At 32.8% G+C, this 19,762-nt stretch overlaps 1 protein-coding gene across 3 annotated transcripts in view; it reads left to right on the top strand.

The window, feature by feature from the left end:
* ITCH (itchy E3 ubiquitin protein ligase) overlaps positions 1 to 19,762 on the top strand; it is a 237,554-nt gene that overhangs the window by 161,505 nt on the left and 56,287 nt on the right. For all 3 annotated transcript variants that reach the window (XM_077110773.1, XM_077110787.1, XM_077110780.1), the window contains 5 exons: positions 1,074 to 1,143; positions 6,642 to 6,726; positions 10,610 to 10,738; positions 18,355 to 18,427; positions 19,575 to 19,646. In XM_077110773.1, the coding sequence (XP_076966888.1) occupies positions 1,074 to 1,143; positions 6,642 to 6,726; positions 10,610 to 10,738; positions 18,355 to 18,427; positions 19,575 to 19,646 (429 nt within the window). The remainder of the gene's footprint in view (positions 1 to 1,073; positions 1,144 to 6,641; positions 6,727 to 10,609; positions 10,739 to 18,354; positions 18,428 to 19,574; positions 19,647 to 19,762) is intronic.

Below are 19,762 nucleotides of genomic sequence, written 5' to 3'. Positions count from 1 at the left end.
ACTAACGTTAATTTTTTTTCTAGGTATGTGTGATAACTCGGTGATTATGTAAGAAAAATATCCATATATTTTAGATATGCATACTGAAATATATAGGGGTGAGATAATGCCTAGCTTTTGCTTCAGCAAAGCGTAGGGGAAAAACGGATAGATGCAGTAAATGTGGCAGGGTCTGATAATTGATGAATTTTAGTGGTGAAACTGTATGAGGGTCATTGTCCTATTTTATTTGTGCATTTTTGCATTTTTTTCCATAATAAGTGTTTTTAAAGAACAGTGGAATCTTATTATTTGTTCAATTTCTTTATTTTATTTTGGAAGAAGGGCTTAACCAGGTCTTGCTGAGCAACCACAAAATTATCCCAACTTTATTGTACATCTGAACAAAACATACTCTTTAACTCTACACAGAGTAGTTGTGTCTTTTCCCTAAGGTTGGTTCCTGCTTTCCATTTATCTTATCTGCTAAACTTTTCTCCCCACCAATATGATAATAACACACAGAAATTTAAGAAGTCTTCTATACTGCTCTAGTTTCTTATACACTTTCCAGGTGAAATTCTTCCTTTCACTCATCTGATAGCTTGGTCCCCACTTGTCTTCTCACAGTACTTTGAATATCCCATGTGTTCTATGTGATCCTCTCTTTTCCAGTTAGAAATCCAAGATTTTTTTCTCACACCTCTGATAACTCTGGGTATTGGAATTGTAAATCACTTTTGGGGGAGTTGGTATATTTTTTAATAGTTTTAAATTACTGCTACAGTAAATTTTTTTAGCAAATGAAGATATAATGGTCATTTTGGCAGAGAGGATTTTGGGAACTTTCACTTGAAACATTATGTGTTTGTATAATGTTTGAATTTGAAATAATTTTAACATTTGTTTGTTTACTTTTATTTATTTTTACATTTAAGTTATTTGAAAAAAAGTGTTTTGGTATTTACCTATGACATTTCTTCTGTGAACCATGTTGTATATGGCCAGGGAAGGCATATCAGGATTCTTAAGCTTGCTCTCAAATCATCTGTTTATGTTTTTAATTATTTTATCATGTTTTGTGTTCTTTTTAGAATCAAGATTTGTTTGCTACATCACAGAGTAAAGAATTTGATCCCCTTGGTCCCCTACCACCAGGATGGGGTAAGTCACATGAATTTTTTCAATTAATTTTATCATTTTAAAAATTGGATATAAAATTGGATATAGATGATCCTCTGTTTTTGCTTGAGCAAATATCTGGGAAGTTTTTTGGATATCTTGATTATTTAGAGTACCAAATGGACATTGAATTTCCTCACAGTTCTAAGTTGACTATTTTATTACAATAAACTTTTGTTGGAATTCAGAATGATTTTACTCTTCTAAAGTTTAAAATTATTTTGATCATTCAGCAATAAAAAGAAATGAACTATTAGGTACAAAAATCTAGATAGACCTTAAGGACATTATGCTTAGTAAAAAAAGTCAATCTGAAAAATTTGCATACTATTTAATTCAATTTATGCACCATTCTCAAAATAATAGAACAGTGGAGAATAAGAGCAGATTAGTGGTTGTCTGAAAACAGGGTTGGGGTAAGAGTGCCAGTACAAAAAGTAACATAAGAGAGTTCTTTTGTGGTGGCAGAACAGTTCTGTATTGTTGTTTGAACAATCTGTATGTTGATTGTGATGGTGAATACATGGGATAAAAGTGTGTAGAACTATATGCTTACACACAAATGAAGGTTAAAACAATGATAAAATTTGAATAAGATCTGTAGTCTAGTTAACAGTAATATGTCAATGTCAATTTCCTGATTTCGAAACTATAGTACAGCTAGATAAGATGTCACATTAGGGGACTCTATGAACCATTTTTTTGCAACTTCCTATGAGTTATAATTATTTCAAAATAGAAAGCTAAAAATATATATATTTTGATCATATTGGTGCTTCCAAAACATAGTTCATTGTTTGGGTTGGTATTATCTGAAGGATAATGGAAGAAACAGTGGAAGGCAGTAAATATTAGGGTGTTGACTTTGTCCCTATACCATGGAGCGCATGAGCTATGTTATTGAGTATAGGTTATCAATACTTTATTGATAAGATTTTAGATGGGCTTACACTGTGAAGCTCTATTCTTTAATGCTCTATCATAGTCATAGAGTTATAAGAAGGTTCCAGTAAAAAGATGACAGTAAAAAAACAGCTTTTCATGGAAGCCAAAATGAATATAGAAAGTGGAAAACACCACAGTAAAGCCAGTTGTGGAACCAGCCGGAGTTTTATTTTAAAAAGTTGCAGATATTTCATAATGTTGGAAAACGTCAATTGATGTCATTGATGGGAAACATCAGTTCTCAAGATAGACTACTATAGCATTATTGAGTAATGGAGAAGATTTAAATGTGTTAAGTTCACATGAATGCAGGCAGTAATGATACTGGCTCTATATGTCTTGCTTTCCAAAACCCCATTGTTTTTTCTGAGGTTATTTACCCTTTAAAACACTCCTATGAGTCAAAGAGGTAAAAAATGTAATAGACTATAGTTACACCTGTTATTGTTGCTAGCTTGTAACACAGGAAGGACATAATAAAAATTATGAATTTCTGTCTTCACCAAGACTGATAGTCTAGTAAGGAATCTTCTGGTTCTGTTTGAGCCCCAAAATAGTGAATGTGTGGTTAGTATGAAGTACTTTAGAAGAAAAGTTATTGCTCATTATGAGGCATGTTGAACCTGACCTGTCAGATTGCATTCCTACATGTACAGTTTTTCCAGTCCTGTTTTTAGAGTTGAAGTATTTCTGTGTTACAGAAGGAGAAATTGATGCACTAAAAGTATGCCTGAATATCATGTAGTGTATCCTTTTAATTTTGTTGCAAAAAAAAGACCATTACATGATTGGCTTTTTTTTTTTTTTTTTAATTTTTATTGAGAAATCTTCACACACATATAGTCCATTCATGGTGTATAATCAGTGGCTCACAATACCATCACATAATTGTGTATTCATCAGCATGATCATTTTTTAGAGCATTTGCATCACTCTAGAAAAAGAAACAAAAAGGGAAAAAAAGTCATACATAGTATACCTCTCACCCCTCCTTCTCATTGACCACAGTATAGCTACCCAGTTTATTTTACCCATTGTCCCCCTGTTATTTATGTATTTTTTATCCATATTTTTTTACTTATCTGTCTCTAACCTCGATGAAAGGAGCATCAGACACAAAGTTTAACAATCACAGAGTCACATTGTTAAGTTATATTTTATACAGTTGTCTTCAAGAACACATAATTGGCTTTTTTTTTTTTTTGCATAGGCAGGCACCAGGAAACACATAATTGGCTTTTGACAGAAACCTAGGTCATTTTACTCCTCTTTAAGAGCAGCTATAGGAAAAATTGCCTCTTGCTCATACAGGCCTGAATTATTGACTGTGCTGACTCTGCCTTGATTAGAAAATCTTTTCCTGCAAGCCAGTCCTTGCCTTCTGTATTTGTCATTATCCCCATCAGGATCTTTCTCATTTTTACTTTTAGCCAACAACTCCCTAAAATGCTGCTTCTGAAGACCCAATACAGCTTATCCAGGTATTACTCAACTATAGAAAACACTGTTTCTTAAAATATAATAAAATTTTCACTGAGGTTATTTATCCTTAAAACACTGGTGATAATGCTGATCAGCATCCTGCTCCGTTTTATAGTCTGCTTATTTTTAGTATTCACACTCCTAAAGTTGAAGTGCCTTCTTCCTAAATGAGTACATGATCACCCTACTAAAGCTGAGCTCTGCTTTGTGACTTTTTGAGACACAGGTGACAGTGGAGAATTTGTAACACATGAACACTATAGAGGTTGGAGAACAAAAATGTTTTTGTGTTAAAATGTAGTCTAATAAAGACTGAATAGCTGGTTTACACATCAAGTGTAAAGATATTCTTTCATTTTCATAGTCGCTATGAAAAAAATAGAACAGCAAGAAGCTTCTGTTTTTCACTGTTTTATTCATCAAGTCAGGAAGTAATCTGACATGCATTCAGGTTTGTTAGTAATTTTCTGTATTGTTTTTCATGTGATTTTTCAACAATGTAAGGAATCAGCCCTATAGCCACAGTACTTCCTGTCATTAAGCAGATGAGTGTTTTCTGTTTGCAAGTGGCTACCTTTGAAATTTTCTCTTATTTCACAGCCTCTTCCAAGAAATGCTGATATCTGAAGAATGTACTTAGAATCTATGTGTGAGACAAGTTTACTGCTAACTTTGTCTTGCTTTACTTTACTCTTTGAAGGAAAACTACCTGGCCTTGAAATTTGAAGTTTAGTGGCAGATAAAAGATGAATGTATATTCAGCTATTCACTTAGGGTATTATTTTTAGATTATAAAAATTATTTTTTCAAATTATTTGGATACATATTTTTAAGTAAGAGAGACAAGTTTAGATTCCTTAAATAAATTATGTGTTTTATTTTGGTGTGACTACCAAGAACATGAACTTATTTTGTTATGGGGCCAGGTGTAGCAGTTTGAGTGTTTGATTTTGCTTTAGAGCCAGTTTTAGAATTGATGACGCATTTCCACACTCAAGTGAAACCTGTATTAATATTCAGGTGTCACCAGAGGCAGAATGCTACTTTTTTGTGCTTTATATTATGAACACCTGCAGTTCTATTTCCATTTTAGGTTCAGCTGATGTAGGAGTAGGTTCAGTTAGTCAGCATACATTCCTTCTAACATCATCACTGCTGCTGGAAATCATGGAGTTGGTGCTGGAAATATGATCAAATGTTATGAAATACTAACTTGAAATGGCTATAATTTAGCTTAAGACTCATCCTGCACTTTATTGCTTAAGGAAAAAAATCAAATAATCTAAATTAGTATAATTTGAAATGTAGATGTCAATTTTTCAAACCATAGGAAATAAAAATTAGCTTTATCAGCTTGAATTTAGCTTAAAATTTTGCTTGAAAATTATTGATTCTTAGGAACTGTGGCTTTTTTAAAAAAAATTGAATCCCATCTGTGATCTTCAATATTTCAGTTATTCATTTGGACACATCTTGGTCAAGCAAAAAAACTTCAGATGCAGCAAGAGGTCCATCAGTTAATGGAGCATAGAAGTTCTAGTTTGCTAGCTGCCGGAATGCAGTATACCAGGGATGGAATGGCTTTTAAAAGGGGAATTTAATAAGTTGTTAGTTTACAATTCTAAGGCTGAGAAAATGTCCCAATTAAAGCAAGTCTATAGAAATGTCCAATTTAAGGCATCCAGGGAAAGATACCTTCTTTCAAGAAGGCCAGTGAAGTTCAGGGTTTCTCTCTCAAGTGAGAAGGCACATGGCGAAAAGGGTCAGGGTTTCTCTCTCATATGGAATGGCCTGTGGCGAACATGGCATCACCTGCTAGCTTTCTCTCCTAGCATCCCTTCACAAAGCTCCCTGGGAGGCGTTTTCCTTCTTCATTTCCAAAGGTTGCTGGCTGATGAACTCTCTGCTTCTCGTGGCTATGTCCTTCTACTCGCTCTAAATCTCTCTCATTCTCCAAAATGTTTCCTCTTTTATAGGACTTCAGAAACTAAAAGACCCACCCAAATGGGTGCAGACATGTCTCCAGATAATCCAGTTTAACAACCACTCTTGATTAAATCATGTCTCCAAGGAGATGATCTAAGAACAGTTTTAAGCATACAATACTGAATAGGATTAGAAGAAATGACTGTGTTTACAAAATGGGGTTAGGATTAAAACATGGCTTTTCTAGGGTACATACATCATTTCAAACCAGCACAGAAGTGAATAGTTCAAAGATAGCAGAACCTAACATTATTATTAAAATTTCAAAGCTATTTGATTTTGTTTTTTAAAGGAAAAGTGCTATCCACTTGTCTTTTAAACCTTAATGGGAAGTACAGGAAAGTTTATAGAATGGGAACAAGAAAACAAGGAGAATCCTATAGCTAAAGGTGGTTCACAAGTAGAAGCTTCAGATGCAGTCAATTAGAGAACAGATCCCTGCTGCGTAGCTCTGTATAGAAAGTTACTACAGATAATTAGATAGTGAATTTTGGAACTGGGCATATTGAGAAATAGGATATACCAGAAAAGAAACAATATTTTCCCTAGTTGAGTAATGCCTAGCACATAGCAAAGAAAAATTTAGGTTATTGTTTAAGAAACGAGGTGGTGTGAATTAAAAAGCCCTGAATGGTGATCTAGGTTACCATTCTGTCTGTTCAGGTTACATAATTCTGAGATTTTGAATAGATCATTAACCTAAGTTGTCTTATTTTCATTATAAAAATAAAACTATCTTACTCCACTGTTATGGATAAGGTCATGTGTGAAAAGTTGAGTAACTTTATTCTTGCAGCTTTTGATTGGGTTAAACAAAAAGTTCCTGTGAGTTCACATTGTAAATTAAATCTATTTAGCTTGTAGGAGTTAATGATATTTTTGTAACTTTAATTAGTATGTGGATTTAATAATCGAAGGATAAATTAAACCTATTAACATTGTCATTTAAAAATTAAAGAATCAACAATGTGATTAGGAATGGGCAAATTCAGCTTATTAAATTATTTTAGGTTGAGGAAGAAGACTATGTCAAATCTAATAATACTTTGCATTTTGTTTTATTTAAGAAAAAAGAACTGACAGCAATGGCAGAGTATATTTTGTCAACCATAATACTCGTATTACACAATGGGAAGACCCCCGAAGTCAAGGGTAAGAACTTTCAGTCACTGATGTGTATATAACCACCTAAAGATTGCACTTTATTTCTAACTCAGTTATGAGGAGGATCAAAGTTACATACTCTTTCCCCATAGGCCTTAAACTTCAGTCTCCTACATACTTTGGAAAAAGAAAAAAAATTATTAATTTCATATAATAGATACGGGTTTCTTGAGAGTAAAGAAAAAAATTTCACTGGCAAATGAATTTCGTTTATGTACCCCAAAATACCTACTTATTAGGTATTTTTGACCTGTTTAGTCCTTCTAAAGCAGGGGTTCTTAACCTGGGGTCACTGAAGGTCAGTATTTCCTTCCTTAATCAGTGTAGGCTATAATCATAGTAGAATTAGCAATGACTAGAACTTTGCCAGTAAGACAAATTCCAGGTACTTTTTTTTATATCATTTAGATTGTTGCAGATATCAAAATATTATTTGCACATATCCTTACTTGGCCTGTCATAAGAACTTGCTAGTTAATGCATTAATAAAGAGACATCTATTAGTACCACAAGTTCATCTTTTAATGTTTTGCTAACTATGTATATATAATTACTTTCCTTTGTAATACACTACAACAGTGTGTAATACTATGCAGATTTCCAGAGGGTTCCATATACAGTTTTGAGAACCTCTATTCTAAAGATATGCTTTAAATTTAAAATGTCTATTTCTAGATACCTGCAAGTCGAATCTCTTTACGGAGTAATGCTATTTATTAAGAAATAATGCAAAAAAGGAATAATTAAGATTTTCAAAGGTAACATTACAAATTCCTCTTTAAAAAATTTTTGATAGCTTATTTCTAGCCACTATTTTTATTTGAATACCCGAATATAGTTTAATGTTCTTATTTTTTCAGTTTATAAAATGCTACTAATTTTATTTAGGGAAAGTTAAGAAAACTTCCAAATGAAAATTATGTATAGCATTTTTCTATGCAGTGTATTTGTGATGACAATAATGACATTTTGAAAAAGAAAAATTTGAGTGTAAACAGTATTTCCTGGTCTAGGTCTAAAATAAAATGCTATCATTGCCTTGATTGATGTATGTGAGGGTGAATTCCTTGTCGTCCAGATACATGTACACACACACATGTACATCTCAAACTAAATAAACTTACAATTCACAAATGTGGTAAAATAGGAAATTTATTAATGGCAGAGAAAGTGTTAATGGTTCTCTTTATAGTCTAGTTGAATGGTTTTTTTATTCATATAAAAATAATGGATAATTAAAGTCATTGGTTGAGTAGTTGGTTTTTCTTTATTAATGCTCTAAAAGTTTTTGTTAATGCACAGAAAGTGTGTGTGCATGTGCATGCGTATGCACACAAGTAAATAGTGTAAAATCAGCCTATAGTTTGGAAAACACATTTAAATTTATTTTTGTCTTTCTCATTCCATTCAGTTGCAGTTAACAACAAGAAGAAATACGACTTCTTTCTTCCCTTGGGCACTGATTTGGAATTAGCAAAAGTTTCCCTTTATTTTATTTTATTTTTGCATGGGCAGGCACCGGGAATTGAACCCCAATCTCCAGTATAGCAGGCGAGAACTCTGCCACTGCACCACCATTGCACTGCCCTCCCTTTATTTTGTTTCTGTTAGTAAATGTAATACAAATGTACATTGGCTTCGTGTAAACCTGTAAAACCATCAGCAAATAATATTTTAAATTTTTTCTTACAGTCTACACTTCTACCTTTGCTTGGTTTGTATGCAGCCTAATAATTTAGATGCCTCTTTACATCGAGCTCTTGAATAGCACCCCATTATATACGAATATAGTTCGATGAGTTTTCCCAAACTGAGTACCTCCATATGCCAGCACCCCAGAAGCTTCTTATATCCTCTCGTCCAGTCATAATACCTACCAATTATGGTTAACCATTATCCTAACATAATAGTATTGGTTAGTTTTGTCCCCAGTCTTCTTTATTTAAAACTTTATGACTTAAGGTACCAGTATTTAAAATCCGTGATACCTAATTCTGCTGACATTTTTCTACATGTTGAACTTGGCACAGTCAGCAGGACTTCATAACTATCATTGGTCACACCATTTTTGCCTGTCTCTTGGTCTGGTCACATGTGATCAGGGATTGTTGGAAGAGACAGTTTATATTTATTGGTTTTGTTTAATTTGTCCTCAGAGTTTTGAACAGCTATTTTATATTATTATATATTAAATAATTGAGTTGTTTTCTATTACTGGTGATAAGTTTGCAATGGTCCATCAAAGTTTCCACAGCTCTTACAGTGACTACCAGCATCCATTTTTAAGATAACTGTCTACAATTAGGTATATTGTTCTCCACAGTGGTTTTAGCCCTTTGTTCTTCTCTTTGCAGTACAGCTCAGGAAAATGACACTCCCTTCATTAATAGTGACTCTCTGACAGTGAGTTTAAGTACTCTCTGTTTCCCCCTCCCCCCCTTTTCTCATGAGAACTTTGAATTCCCATTGTTCTCTCTCCTACCAAATCCATAGATAAGAGACGTTGAAGCTGTAGAGTAGAGAAAAATGAGTTGACACATATGGATAAAATTTGCAGTGTTTATCACCCCCTAATATCACCCCCTAACCATTTTAAAAGACTGGCTGCCATTATGGCAGAATATACGAATAAAGGCTGCAAAGAAACTATTTAATAGCTACCTACTCATACTAGTATAGAAATAAAACTCTTAGGTTCACTAATAAGTGGTTTTGTTATGCTTATACTCAATTATTTTAATATATAGCAGAAATTGGAATTAAATTGCTTACAGAACTGTTGCTATATAATCTAGTTCCTGTTCTCAACCTTATGTAAAATTTACGGGGGGCGGGGGGGAGGCTGTTACCACACGCACAAGCTGAAATACATGATAAATGCTGTTTGAGCAATATGAAGAAAGTACTTTTGAGAGATGTGAAGAGGATGACAGTGGTAGAAAGAGAATAGAATTTGAAGACTTTACTATATACTTAATAGCTTTTTACTTGTATTGTCTCATTTATGCCTTCTTTCAGTTGTATTACATAAACAATATTATCTTTATTTTATGGATAAAGAAACTGAGGTTCAGAGAGATTAAGCAGCTTTCTCAGGATCACAGAGTTTTTGAGAGATGAAGCTGTGTATTGAGGGTGGGGGAAAGAATACTCCACAAAGAACAGTTGAGTTGCCTTAGTAGAAGAATAATAGAAAGAGATTGTAGACAAGAGGAAGCTTTCCTTGGAGTTGTAATAACATCGTGTCTTGTTTAGGGAAATGGTGAGTAAAAGAAGTTGAGGGTGAGATGGGGAGATAAATCTGCAAGGGAACATTGAGGTCATGGTATAGAGACTGTGAATGCCAGGTGAAAGACTTTAGATCTTATCATTTGTAGTGGTGGCCAATGATCAGACTTTAAGGAGAGGAATTATTTCATCAAATCTATACTTTAGAAAGATATTTCTGTCAGCAGTATGGAATATAAGAGATAGACTACAGTGAGACTAGAAGCAGGAAAACCAATTAGTTAGGTGGGTTGTTGTGAAAATGTAGTTGAGAAATGAATAAAACTAGAGTAAGGATGGTGCTGGGGATTGAAAGTAAGGGTGATATGAAAGACTTCTAAGGCCAGCTGGGCAGAGCTTGGGTTTCACAAAATGCTTAGACTGGATTACTGGGTTAGGTGGGGAGCACAGTTAGGTAGATATGAATGGTAATAAATGGGCCTGTGAGGTGTTTGTAAGATACCTACTAAAACAATTGAAAATACTGGACTGAATGATTTCCTAGAAGATTTTACCTACATTTATGTGTATTTTTAGTTTTTATACTTGGCAAACAAGCAGTTCTAACATTTTTGCTTGCTTACATTTTTCCTATGTTTTGTAGTCAATTAAATGAAAAACCCTTACCTGAAGGCTGGGAAATGAGATTCACAGTGGATGGAATTCCATATTTTGTGGACCACAATAGAAGAACAACCACTTATATAGATCCCCGCACAGGAAAATCTGCCCTGTAAGTTTCCTAAATATTGTAAATTAAAAGTAAAACTAATTCCTCAGACTTTGATATATAGCTCTAAATTGGCAAGAACACAAGTCTTACCATTTATTGAGTTGGTTTGTCAACATCTGACACTAAATATTTTGCATTTCCTTCTCATTCATGGAGGTTTTTTCACTGTTAAAAAAACTTTATTTTGAAAATATTTCAAACATATAGGACAGTTACAAAAATAATACAAAACCCATGCAAAAACCCCAACATACTCCACCCCACACCCCCAACCAATCCCCACCTCAACACCCAGGTCCACCAGTATTAACTTTTTGCTCCATTTCCTGGTATCATTCTGTCTATCCATCTATTCATCCTTTCAACATTTGAAAGTAGGTCATATTCATCATTCTTCTTTACACATTATACTTCCATATATATTTCCTCAGAACAAGGATATTCGTTATATAAGCTACCTTAAGTACAATTACCAAGTTCAAAAACGTTAACGTTGATAAAAAGTTTTCATTCTATATTCCAATTTTTCTTATGTCCCAATAAGGTCCCTTTGAACCTTTTCTCCTCTTGCTAGATTCCATAAGGATCAAGCATTGCATTCAGTTGTCATTGTCTCTTTAGTTGCTCTTTTTTAAATATATATTATGGAAACATATAAACAACTTAAATTTTCCCATCTAATTACCTCTCAAACTATACCATTCAGTGGGATTAATCACATTCACAATGTTGTGCTACCCTCACTACCTCCATTAACAGAACTTTCCCATCTCCCCGAACTAAAACCCAACACCCATTTTGTATTATCTCCCTATTCCCAACACCCCCAACCTATATTCTACTTTGTGTCTCCTATGTGTGTGCATATTCTAGCTCTTTCATATAAGTGAGATCACATAATATCTGTTCCTTTCTGTCTAATTTATTTCATTCAACAAGATGACTTCAGGGTTCATCGTGTAGTGGCAAGTATCAGGATTTCATTTCTTTGTAAGGCTGGGCAATACTCCTTTGTATGCATGTACCACATTTTATTTTTTCATTTGTTGATGGACATTTGGTTTTTTTCCACCTTTGGGAATAATGCTGTTGTGAACATTGATATACAAGTATTTGTTTAAACATCTTGTTTTCAATTATTTTGGGTATATATATACCTAAAAGTGAGATTGCCAAGTCATGAAGTAGTTCTATGTTTAACTTCCTGAGGAACCAGCAAACTTTTTCCATAGTGGCTACACCATCGTTCATTTCCACCAGCAGTGTATGTGGGATGGTGTTTCTCCACACACTTGCCAGTACTTATTTTTTGTTTTTTAAATAATAGCCATTCTCGTGGTAGGTGTGAGGTGGTATCTCATTGTGTGCCTTTTGTTTGTTTATATATCTATCTATATATTTTTATTTTTATATATATATTTATATTTATATATTTCTATAATATATATATTTTTTATTAGAGAGGTTGTACGTTTACAGAAAAATCGTGTATAAAATACCGACTTCCCATATACCACCCTGTTAACTAAACAACTTGCATGAGTGTGGTACATTGTTAAAGTTCAATAAAAATATCTATAGTTGTACTATTAATTACAGTCCATTGTTTATATTAGGGTTCACTCTTTGTCTTGTACAGTCCTATGTTTGCTTAAAATTTTTAGTCTAGTGACATATATATATAGCCTAATATTTCTCCTTTTAACCACATTCAGAAATTCAGTGCTGTTAATTATGTTCACAATGTTGTGCTACCATCATCATCATTCATTATCAAAGCTTTATGAATCAACCCAAATCGAAACCCTGTACAACTTAAGTATTAACTTCCTATTTTCCTGCATTCACTCTAGTCCCTGATAACCTATATTCTAGATTCTGACTCTATGGATTTTCTTATTCTAATTATTTCATAACATTGGGATCATATAATATTTGTTCTTTTGTATTGGGCTTATTTTACTCAACATGATGTCTTCAAGGTTCATCCAAGTTATCACATGTATCAGAACTTCATTCCTTTTTTATGGCGGAATAGCATTCCATGTGTGCATATACTATATTTATCATTTCATCAGTTTATGGATACTTGGGTTACTTCCATCTTTCAGCAATTGTGAATAATGTCACTATGAACATTAACATTGGTTTGCAAGTATCTGTTCAAGTCATTGCTTTCAAATCTTTTGGTTATATACTTAGAAGTGGAATTACCTGATCATATGGTAATTCTATACTTAACTTTGTGAGGAACTGCTGAACTGTCTTTCATGAATATTTTATCCTAGAGACTTTTCATAATCATTAGCACCTGTTCACAGAGCAATAAATGAGACTATTTAGGAATTATAAGTACACTACCACTCACCAATTAATCCCTGATTCCTGATGCCTGCTTTCTTATGCCTTTTTAAAAACTATTTTTTATTGTGATAACATATACATAACATGTAACTTGCCATTTTAACCATTTTAAATGTACAATTAGTGCATTCATTATATTTACAATGTTGTCCTACTTTTATCACCATCCACTTTCAAACTTTTTAATCATATTAAACAGGAGCTCTTAAACCATTAAGCAGTAACGCTCTGTTCCCCCTCCTCCCAACCCCTAAGTAACCTGTAATCTACTTTCTGTCTCTATGCATTTGCTTATTCTAAATATTTAATATATGTGGAATCATACACTGTCCTTTTGTGTTTAATTTATATTATTTAGCATAATGTTTTTGTAAGTTCATCTATGTTGTAGCATATATCAGAGCTTCATTCCTTTTTATGGCTGAATAATATTCCATTGTATGCATACACCACATTCTGTTTATTGTTCCTTTGTTAATGGACACTTGGGTTGCTTCCATCTTTGGGCTATTGGAATAATGCTGCTATGAACATTGATGTACAAGTATCTATTCATGTTCATCGTTTTCATTCTTTTAGATGTGTACTTAGAAGTCGAATTTCCAGGTCATATGATAATTCTATGTATACATTTTTGAGGAAATGCCAAACTGTTTTCCACAGTGGCCATATCATTTTACTTTCTCACCAGCAAGGCACAAGTGTTCCAATTTCTGTATGTCCTTGTCAATGCTTATTTTCCTTTTTTTGAATAATAGCTATCCTAGTGGGTGTGGCATGAAACCTCATTGTGGTTTTGATTTGCACTTCCCTAATCATTCTGGTTACCTTTTTTTTTAAGAAATTAATTTATTTTTAAAGAAGGAATATATTATGTAGTCATCCTCTGTATATGAACGTTTTGATTTTTACAAGGAAATTTTCAAGTAAATAGGAGATACTTTTTTATTTTTTAAGTAAATGAAAAGTGAAAGATAAAATGTGTATTCTAGAAGTAGATCCTAAAAGTTGAGCAACTTCAAATATTTTATATAATGAACTACCTTAAATATTGAACCTTTAACAAGTATGATATTTATCTTAGATATCTTTTAAAAAGTGAAAGTTGTTGAAACAAAGACTAGAAAGATACATATCTGGAAATCATTAATAAATGCCTCTGTAACCACCTCTTTTTAAACATTGTTTCCTGAAGCAACCATAATGATACTATGCTGTATATCCTTGCATACATTTCTCCATCCTCACTGAAATACATACAAATAGATAATGTACATGTATGTATGTGTGTACATGTGATTTTTAAAAATGCGTATTTTTTAACATTTTTATTAAAGAAGTTATGGGTTCACATAACAATCATGCATAAAATGCAAGATTATCATATAGCACCTTGTTATTAACACACAATTGCATTAAAATTGAGGAAAGCACATTTTTACAATTATACTACTAACTATAGTCCTTGCTTTAACTTTGATTCACTGTTTATGTAGTGGAGTCCCATGTTTTTTTTGTTTGTTTTTTTTGTTTTCTTTTTATTCTAGTAGCATATCAGCTTCCTTTATTTTAACTTAAAAATGTAACTGTCTGTCCAGGTCAGTAGATGCAAACATGACTCCTTAAAATATATATATATTTAATACTATTTTTAATTGCTTATAATCCAGCATTCTTGACAGTAATTATTTTCATTCATTAATAATGACCTTCCAGTTTTATTCCCTATAACCTATGCTGTATTGTTATAATCACAATATATATATATATTGCATATACTTTTTTCTTATTATTCTTAAACCTTTATTCATTTTTTTAATAATTACCAATTATTATTTATTAGATAGGTTGTTGGTTTGCAGAAAATACAGAATTCCTATATACCATTTGTATGGTACGTTTGTTTCAGTTGATAAAATAATATTACTATAATTATACTATTAACTATAATCCACAATTTACATTAGAATTCATTGTCCAGTACCTTTTAACCTTATTTTTTCTGCACATTTAAACACTTTCATGTTTAAAGGAGAAACTGGGAAATCAGGCCATTAGGTATTAATGAAGTTATAGAGATGATTTATCTATGGAAATAAATTATAAATAGATATATTTGTATCATTCATATTAGTTACAATTAAATTTGGGTGTATATAACAGTAAACTCTAAAATAGTAAATATACCAAAAAGAAGTATATTTCTCCCCATGTTGTAAAAATAGTCCGGTGGAATTTACATAGCACACCACTAAATAATCCATAAGTCAAAGAAGAAGTTACAAGAGAAATTAGGAGTAATTTGTACTGAATGATTAAAACTCAGCATAATCACAATTTGTGGGTTCTAGCAAAATGAGACCTCAGGAAAAATTTATTGCTTTAAAGGACTGGATTAGAACATAAGGTATAAAATCAATGATACCTCCTACCTTAAGAAAAGAGCAGTTCATTAAACTGAGAGTAAGTAGGAGAAAGAAAATAGCAAAAGTGGAACTCAGTGAAATTTAAGTTAGAGAAATCAAAGATATAAGTTGGTTGTTTGAAAAAATTAGCAATATTGTAAATCCCTAATAAACCTGAGAGAGGGGAAAAAAAGAGAAAACACAAATTACCAATACTAAAATGAAAAAAGGGTAGCACTACAGATCCTACAGACAGTGAAAGGATAAATAGTACATCTAAACTAGCTCTATATCCAGTAAAGAAGTTGAATCATATTTACAACTTTCCATAAAGAAAATTCTAGATGGCATCACTGGTAAATTTTATCAAACTTGCAAGTAATAAATAATATTCCTAATCAAACGTTCATAAATTAGAGGAGTTGGGAACATTTCCCCACACGTTTGAATCTAGTGTAACCTTGATACCAAAATCAGAGAAGAGTATGAGAAAATTATAGTGTAATATTTCTATGAACATAAGTGAACATAAGTGTAGAAATCCTTGACAAAATAATAACAAATTGGAATACTATACTATCATCATGTGAGGTTTATTCTAGAAATGCAAAGTTGGTTTAAAATATAAAAAATCAATTATTGTAATTTACCACATTAATAGATTAAAGAAAAAAAAATCACATAGTCATTTCAGGAAAAACACTTGGCAAAATATGTTACCAACTCAACTAAATTGGGAACTTCCTTACCTGTAAAAGGCATTTATAGAAAACCTAAAACCAGCATTACATTTAATGATGAAATGCCCCATAAAATCTGAGAATAAGGCAAGGATATCTACTGTCATGACTTCTAATCAGCATCATACTGGCAATCCTAGCTAGTGCAGTGAGGCAAAAAGAAACCAAAGGTATATAGATTGTAAAGGAATAGTTACAACTTGCTGTATATATGATTGTATGTATGGAAAATCCTAAAGAATCTACAAAAAAACTATTGGAACTAATAAGCAAATTTAACAGTGAGGTAGAGTACAGAGTCATTCAAAAATCAATTATTTCTGATGCTCTTGTGACCCTTCATCTTCAAGTGTTTATGTGGGCATGTGTTTTCATTTTTCTTGGGTATATATACCATAGGAGTGGAATTGCTGGATCACGTGATAATTTTAAGTTTAAACTTTTGAAGAACCGCCAGACTTTTCCAGAGTGACTGCACTATTTTGTATTCCCACCAGCGGTGTATGAGGGTTCCTATTTTTCCATTTCCTTACCAACAGTTACTATTTTACTTTTTGATTATAGGAATTATAATGGGTGTAAAGTGATATCTTACAGTAGTTTTGATTTGCATTTCCCTGATGACTAATGCTGTGGAGTATGTTTGCATATGCTTATTGGCCATTTGTATATCTTTTTTTGAGAATTGTCTATTCATATACTTTGCCCATATTTTCATTGGGTCATTGTTTTGCTATTTAAGTTTTAAGAGTTATTTATACATTGTAGCTACAAGTCCCTTATCAGAGCAATAAACTTGATGCACACTATGATGTGGATGCATCTATGGATAATTATAGAGACTATAGGCAAAAAGGAGCACATACTAAACAGTATGTGCTTTTTTACATTTATGTAAAATTCAAGAAAATGCAAAGTAATCTGTAGTTACAGAAAGCAAAAAGGGATTGTCTGAGGACAGCCAGGTTGGGGGATGGGGAAATGGTTGATGGGGAGATGCGGAAAGGAAGGGATTACAAAAAAGTCACAAACAAACCTTTGTAAGTAATACTTTTACTGTTCTTATTTGACTCTGGTGATGGTTTCACAGTATATACTTATGTCAAAACATATCAAATTGTACACTTTAAATAATGTGTGTTTATGTCAGTTTAAAGTCAATAAAGCTATTGAAAAAACATATTTAAAAAAACCAATTATATTCTGTGTATTAGCAATAAACAATTAGAAAATGACATTAAAAGTAGTCCAGGTAAAAGAGCAAGTAATACAGTAATATTAAGTGGATGGCTAGCTTAGAAGCTTCATGGTGTTATTAGTGATATCTAGGGTTCCTTTCTTTCTGTTCTGACATCCTTTATCATGGCTTCCATTCTCAGGGTCACCTCATGGTCTGTCATAGGTGCAGAGACTTCAGCTATCATAGTCATACTCTAGGCTGGAATATGGAGGAAGGGAAAATTGGCAACTACAAAAATCAAATCCCTTTCCATCTGTCTCAAATCTCTTTAAAGAGCCTTCTTAGAAGTCCCATATACTTCCACCTCCAGCTCATTACTTAGCATTCAGTCACACTGCTACACGGGGAAACTTAGACTTTGTCCTAGGTGGTAACTGCCCGATTAAATATCTAGGAGTCTATTTTAAAGATTTTTTTTTTTGCTTGGGCAGGCACTGGGAATTGAACCCAGATCTCCAACATGGCAGGCGAGAACTCTGCCTGTTAAGGTACCATGGCCCGCCCTCAAGGAGTCTATTTTAAAGACTGAGAGAATAGATGCTGGGGTAGACAGTGTTCTTAACCAGAAACATTAGCTAGCCCTGCAGCATAACTAGTCAGTATTAGATTTGGCTGTACTTAACAACTTAACAGAAAATCCTGCACTAACAGTGATTTTAACAAGATCATATTTTTTTCTCTCAAAAATCATCAGGGAAATACTTAAAAAAAGAAGAAGATTGTATTACGGTATACTTCACTAAGATATTGTTGTATTTGACTGCTAAGTACTAGTGGCAGTGTAGATTTTTTGTGCCTTCAAAATTATCTTACAAGCAGCTACATATGTCATTAAAATCATTAATGGTTAAAATCGTTCCTCCTCAGAGACAACGGACCCCAGATAACCTATGTTCGGGACTTCAAGGCAAAGGTTCACTATTTTCGGTTCTGGTGTCAGGTTAGTATTGGGACTGGATTTCTGTACTTCCTTCCTTTGTTGGTCTTATATTACACGTTAATAGTAAAAATACTTCACACATAGGAAAAAGCCAGTAAAAGGGAAATGTTGGAATCTCTTTCCCTTGTTATTAGACCAAGGAAATAGACTTTTGTCAGTGAGTTAATTGTAGCAGACTAAATTTGAAATCATTTGAATAAGATAACATTGTTACTCTTTCTTCAATACCCTGTTCTTAGAAATTGCAAAAACCTTCACACATAAGGTGCATGGTATGTATGAAGTTTTTGCTTGTTTGTTTTCTTTTTTTGTTTTTTACCTGGGCAAAGTTCAGGAGTTGAACCCGGATCTCCGGCATGGCAGGCAGGAACTCTACCACTGAACCGTGGTTGCCCTTCTTTTTACTTTTTATTTCTTTTTCTGGAGTGATGTAAATGTTCAAAAAAATGATCATGGTGATCTATGTGATGGATGATATTGTGAGCCATTGATTGTACACCATCTATGGACTATATATGTTGAAGATTTCTCAATAAAACTATATTTTAAAAAACCTTCACATACAAATTAAAACATTTTGTGATGTATAAATTGGTACTAGCCCCTTTAATATCTACATTTGATATATATGATTGGTAGCAGTTTGGTAAGAGTATCCAAGTAAGAGTATTTTTCCCAGATGTGATCACCTATTTTTCATGTGTAAGTATTTACTGAAATAACAGTTTCTCTATGAGTTCTAAATAAAATGATTGCTCTAGTCAAAAGGTTACTGTGATAGATATATATATATATGTATTTTTTATGATGAATATTTTTAAACTTCAGAACTCTTGTGATTAACTGGGCCTATGGAAGTAAGAAGAATCTGATTTAGCCTTTTGAAAATAAATAAAGATTTATTTGAATCATTTAATATGTATTATTTATCACTTACACATGTGAGTTTTTGTTTTCTTGTACTTATTAAATAATGCATAATTACCATTGGTGTTCACAAATACATAAACATTATTGACTAAAAATTCACACTCATAGTTTACTTGTTTCTTTATGCAAAGATAAAGGTAAATAAAATTTTCTCCTTTTGATTTTTGATAAGCCATTTCAATGGTGAGAGTTGACTTAAGTCATTCCTGTGTTTCAGCAACTGGCCATGCCACAGCACATAAAGATTACAGTGACAAGAAAAACATTGTTTGAGGATTCCTTTCAGCAGGTACTGTTTCATTCAGTCAATAGTATGCCCTCTGGCTGCCAGATCAGGACTACCTTTTGGTGCTGGCAATTTAATCTGAACATTTTGGAGTTCCTGTAGTTGAAGTCTTTCAATTT

The sequence above is a fragment of the Tamandua tetradactyla genome, chromosome 1 (assembly GCF_023851605.1).
Source record: "Tamandua tetradactyla isolate mTamTet1 chromosome 1, mTamTet1.pri, whole genome shotgun sequence".
Classification (NCBI taxonomy): domain Eukaryota; kingdom Metazoa; phylum Chordata; class Mammalia; order Pilosa; family Myrmecophagidae; genus Tamandua; species Tamandua tetradactyla.
Note: the sequence above shows the minus strand (reverse complement) of the source record. Positions and strands in the feature narration are given on the sequence as shown.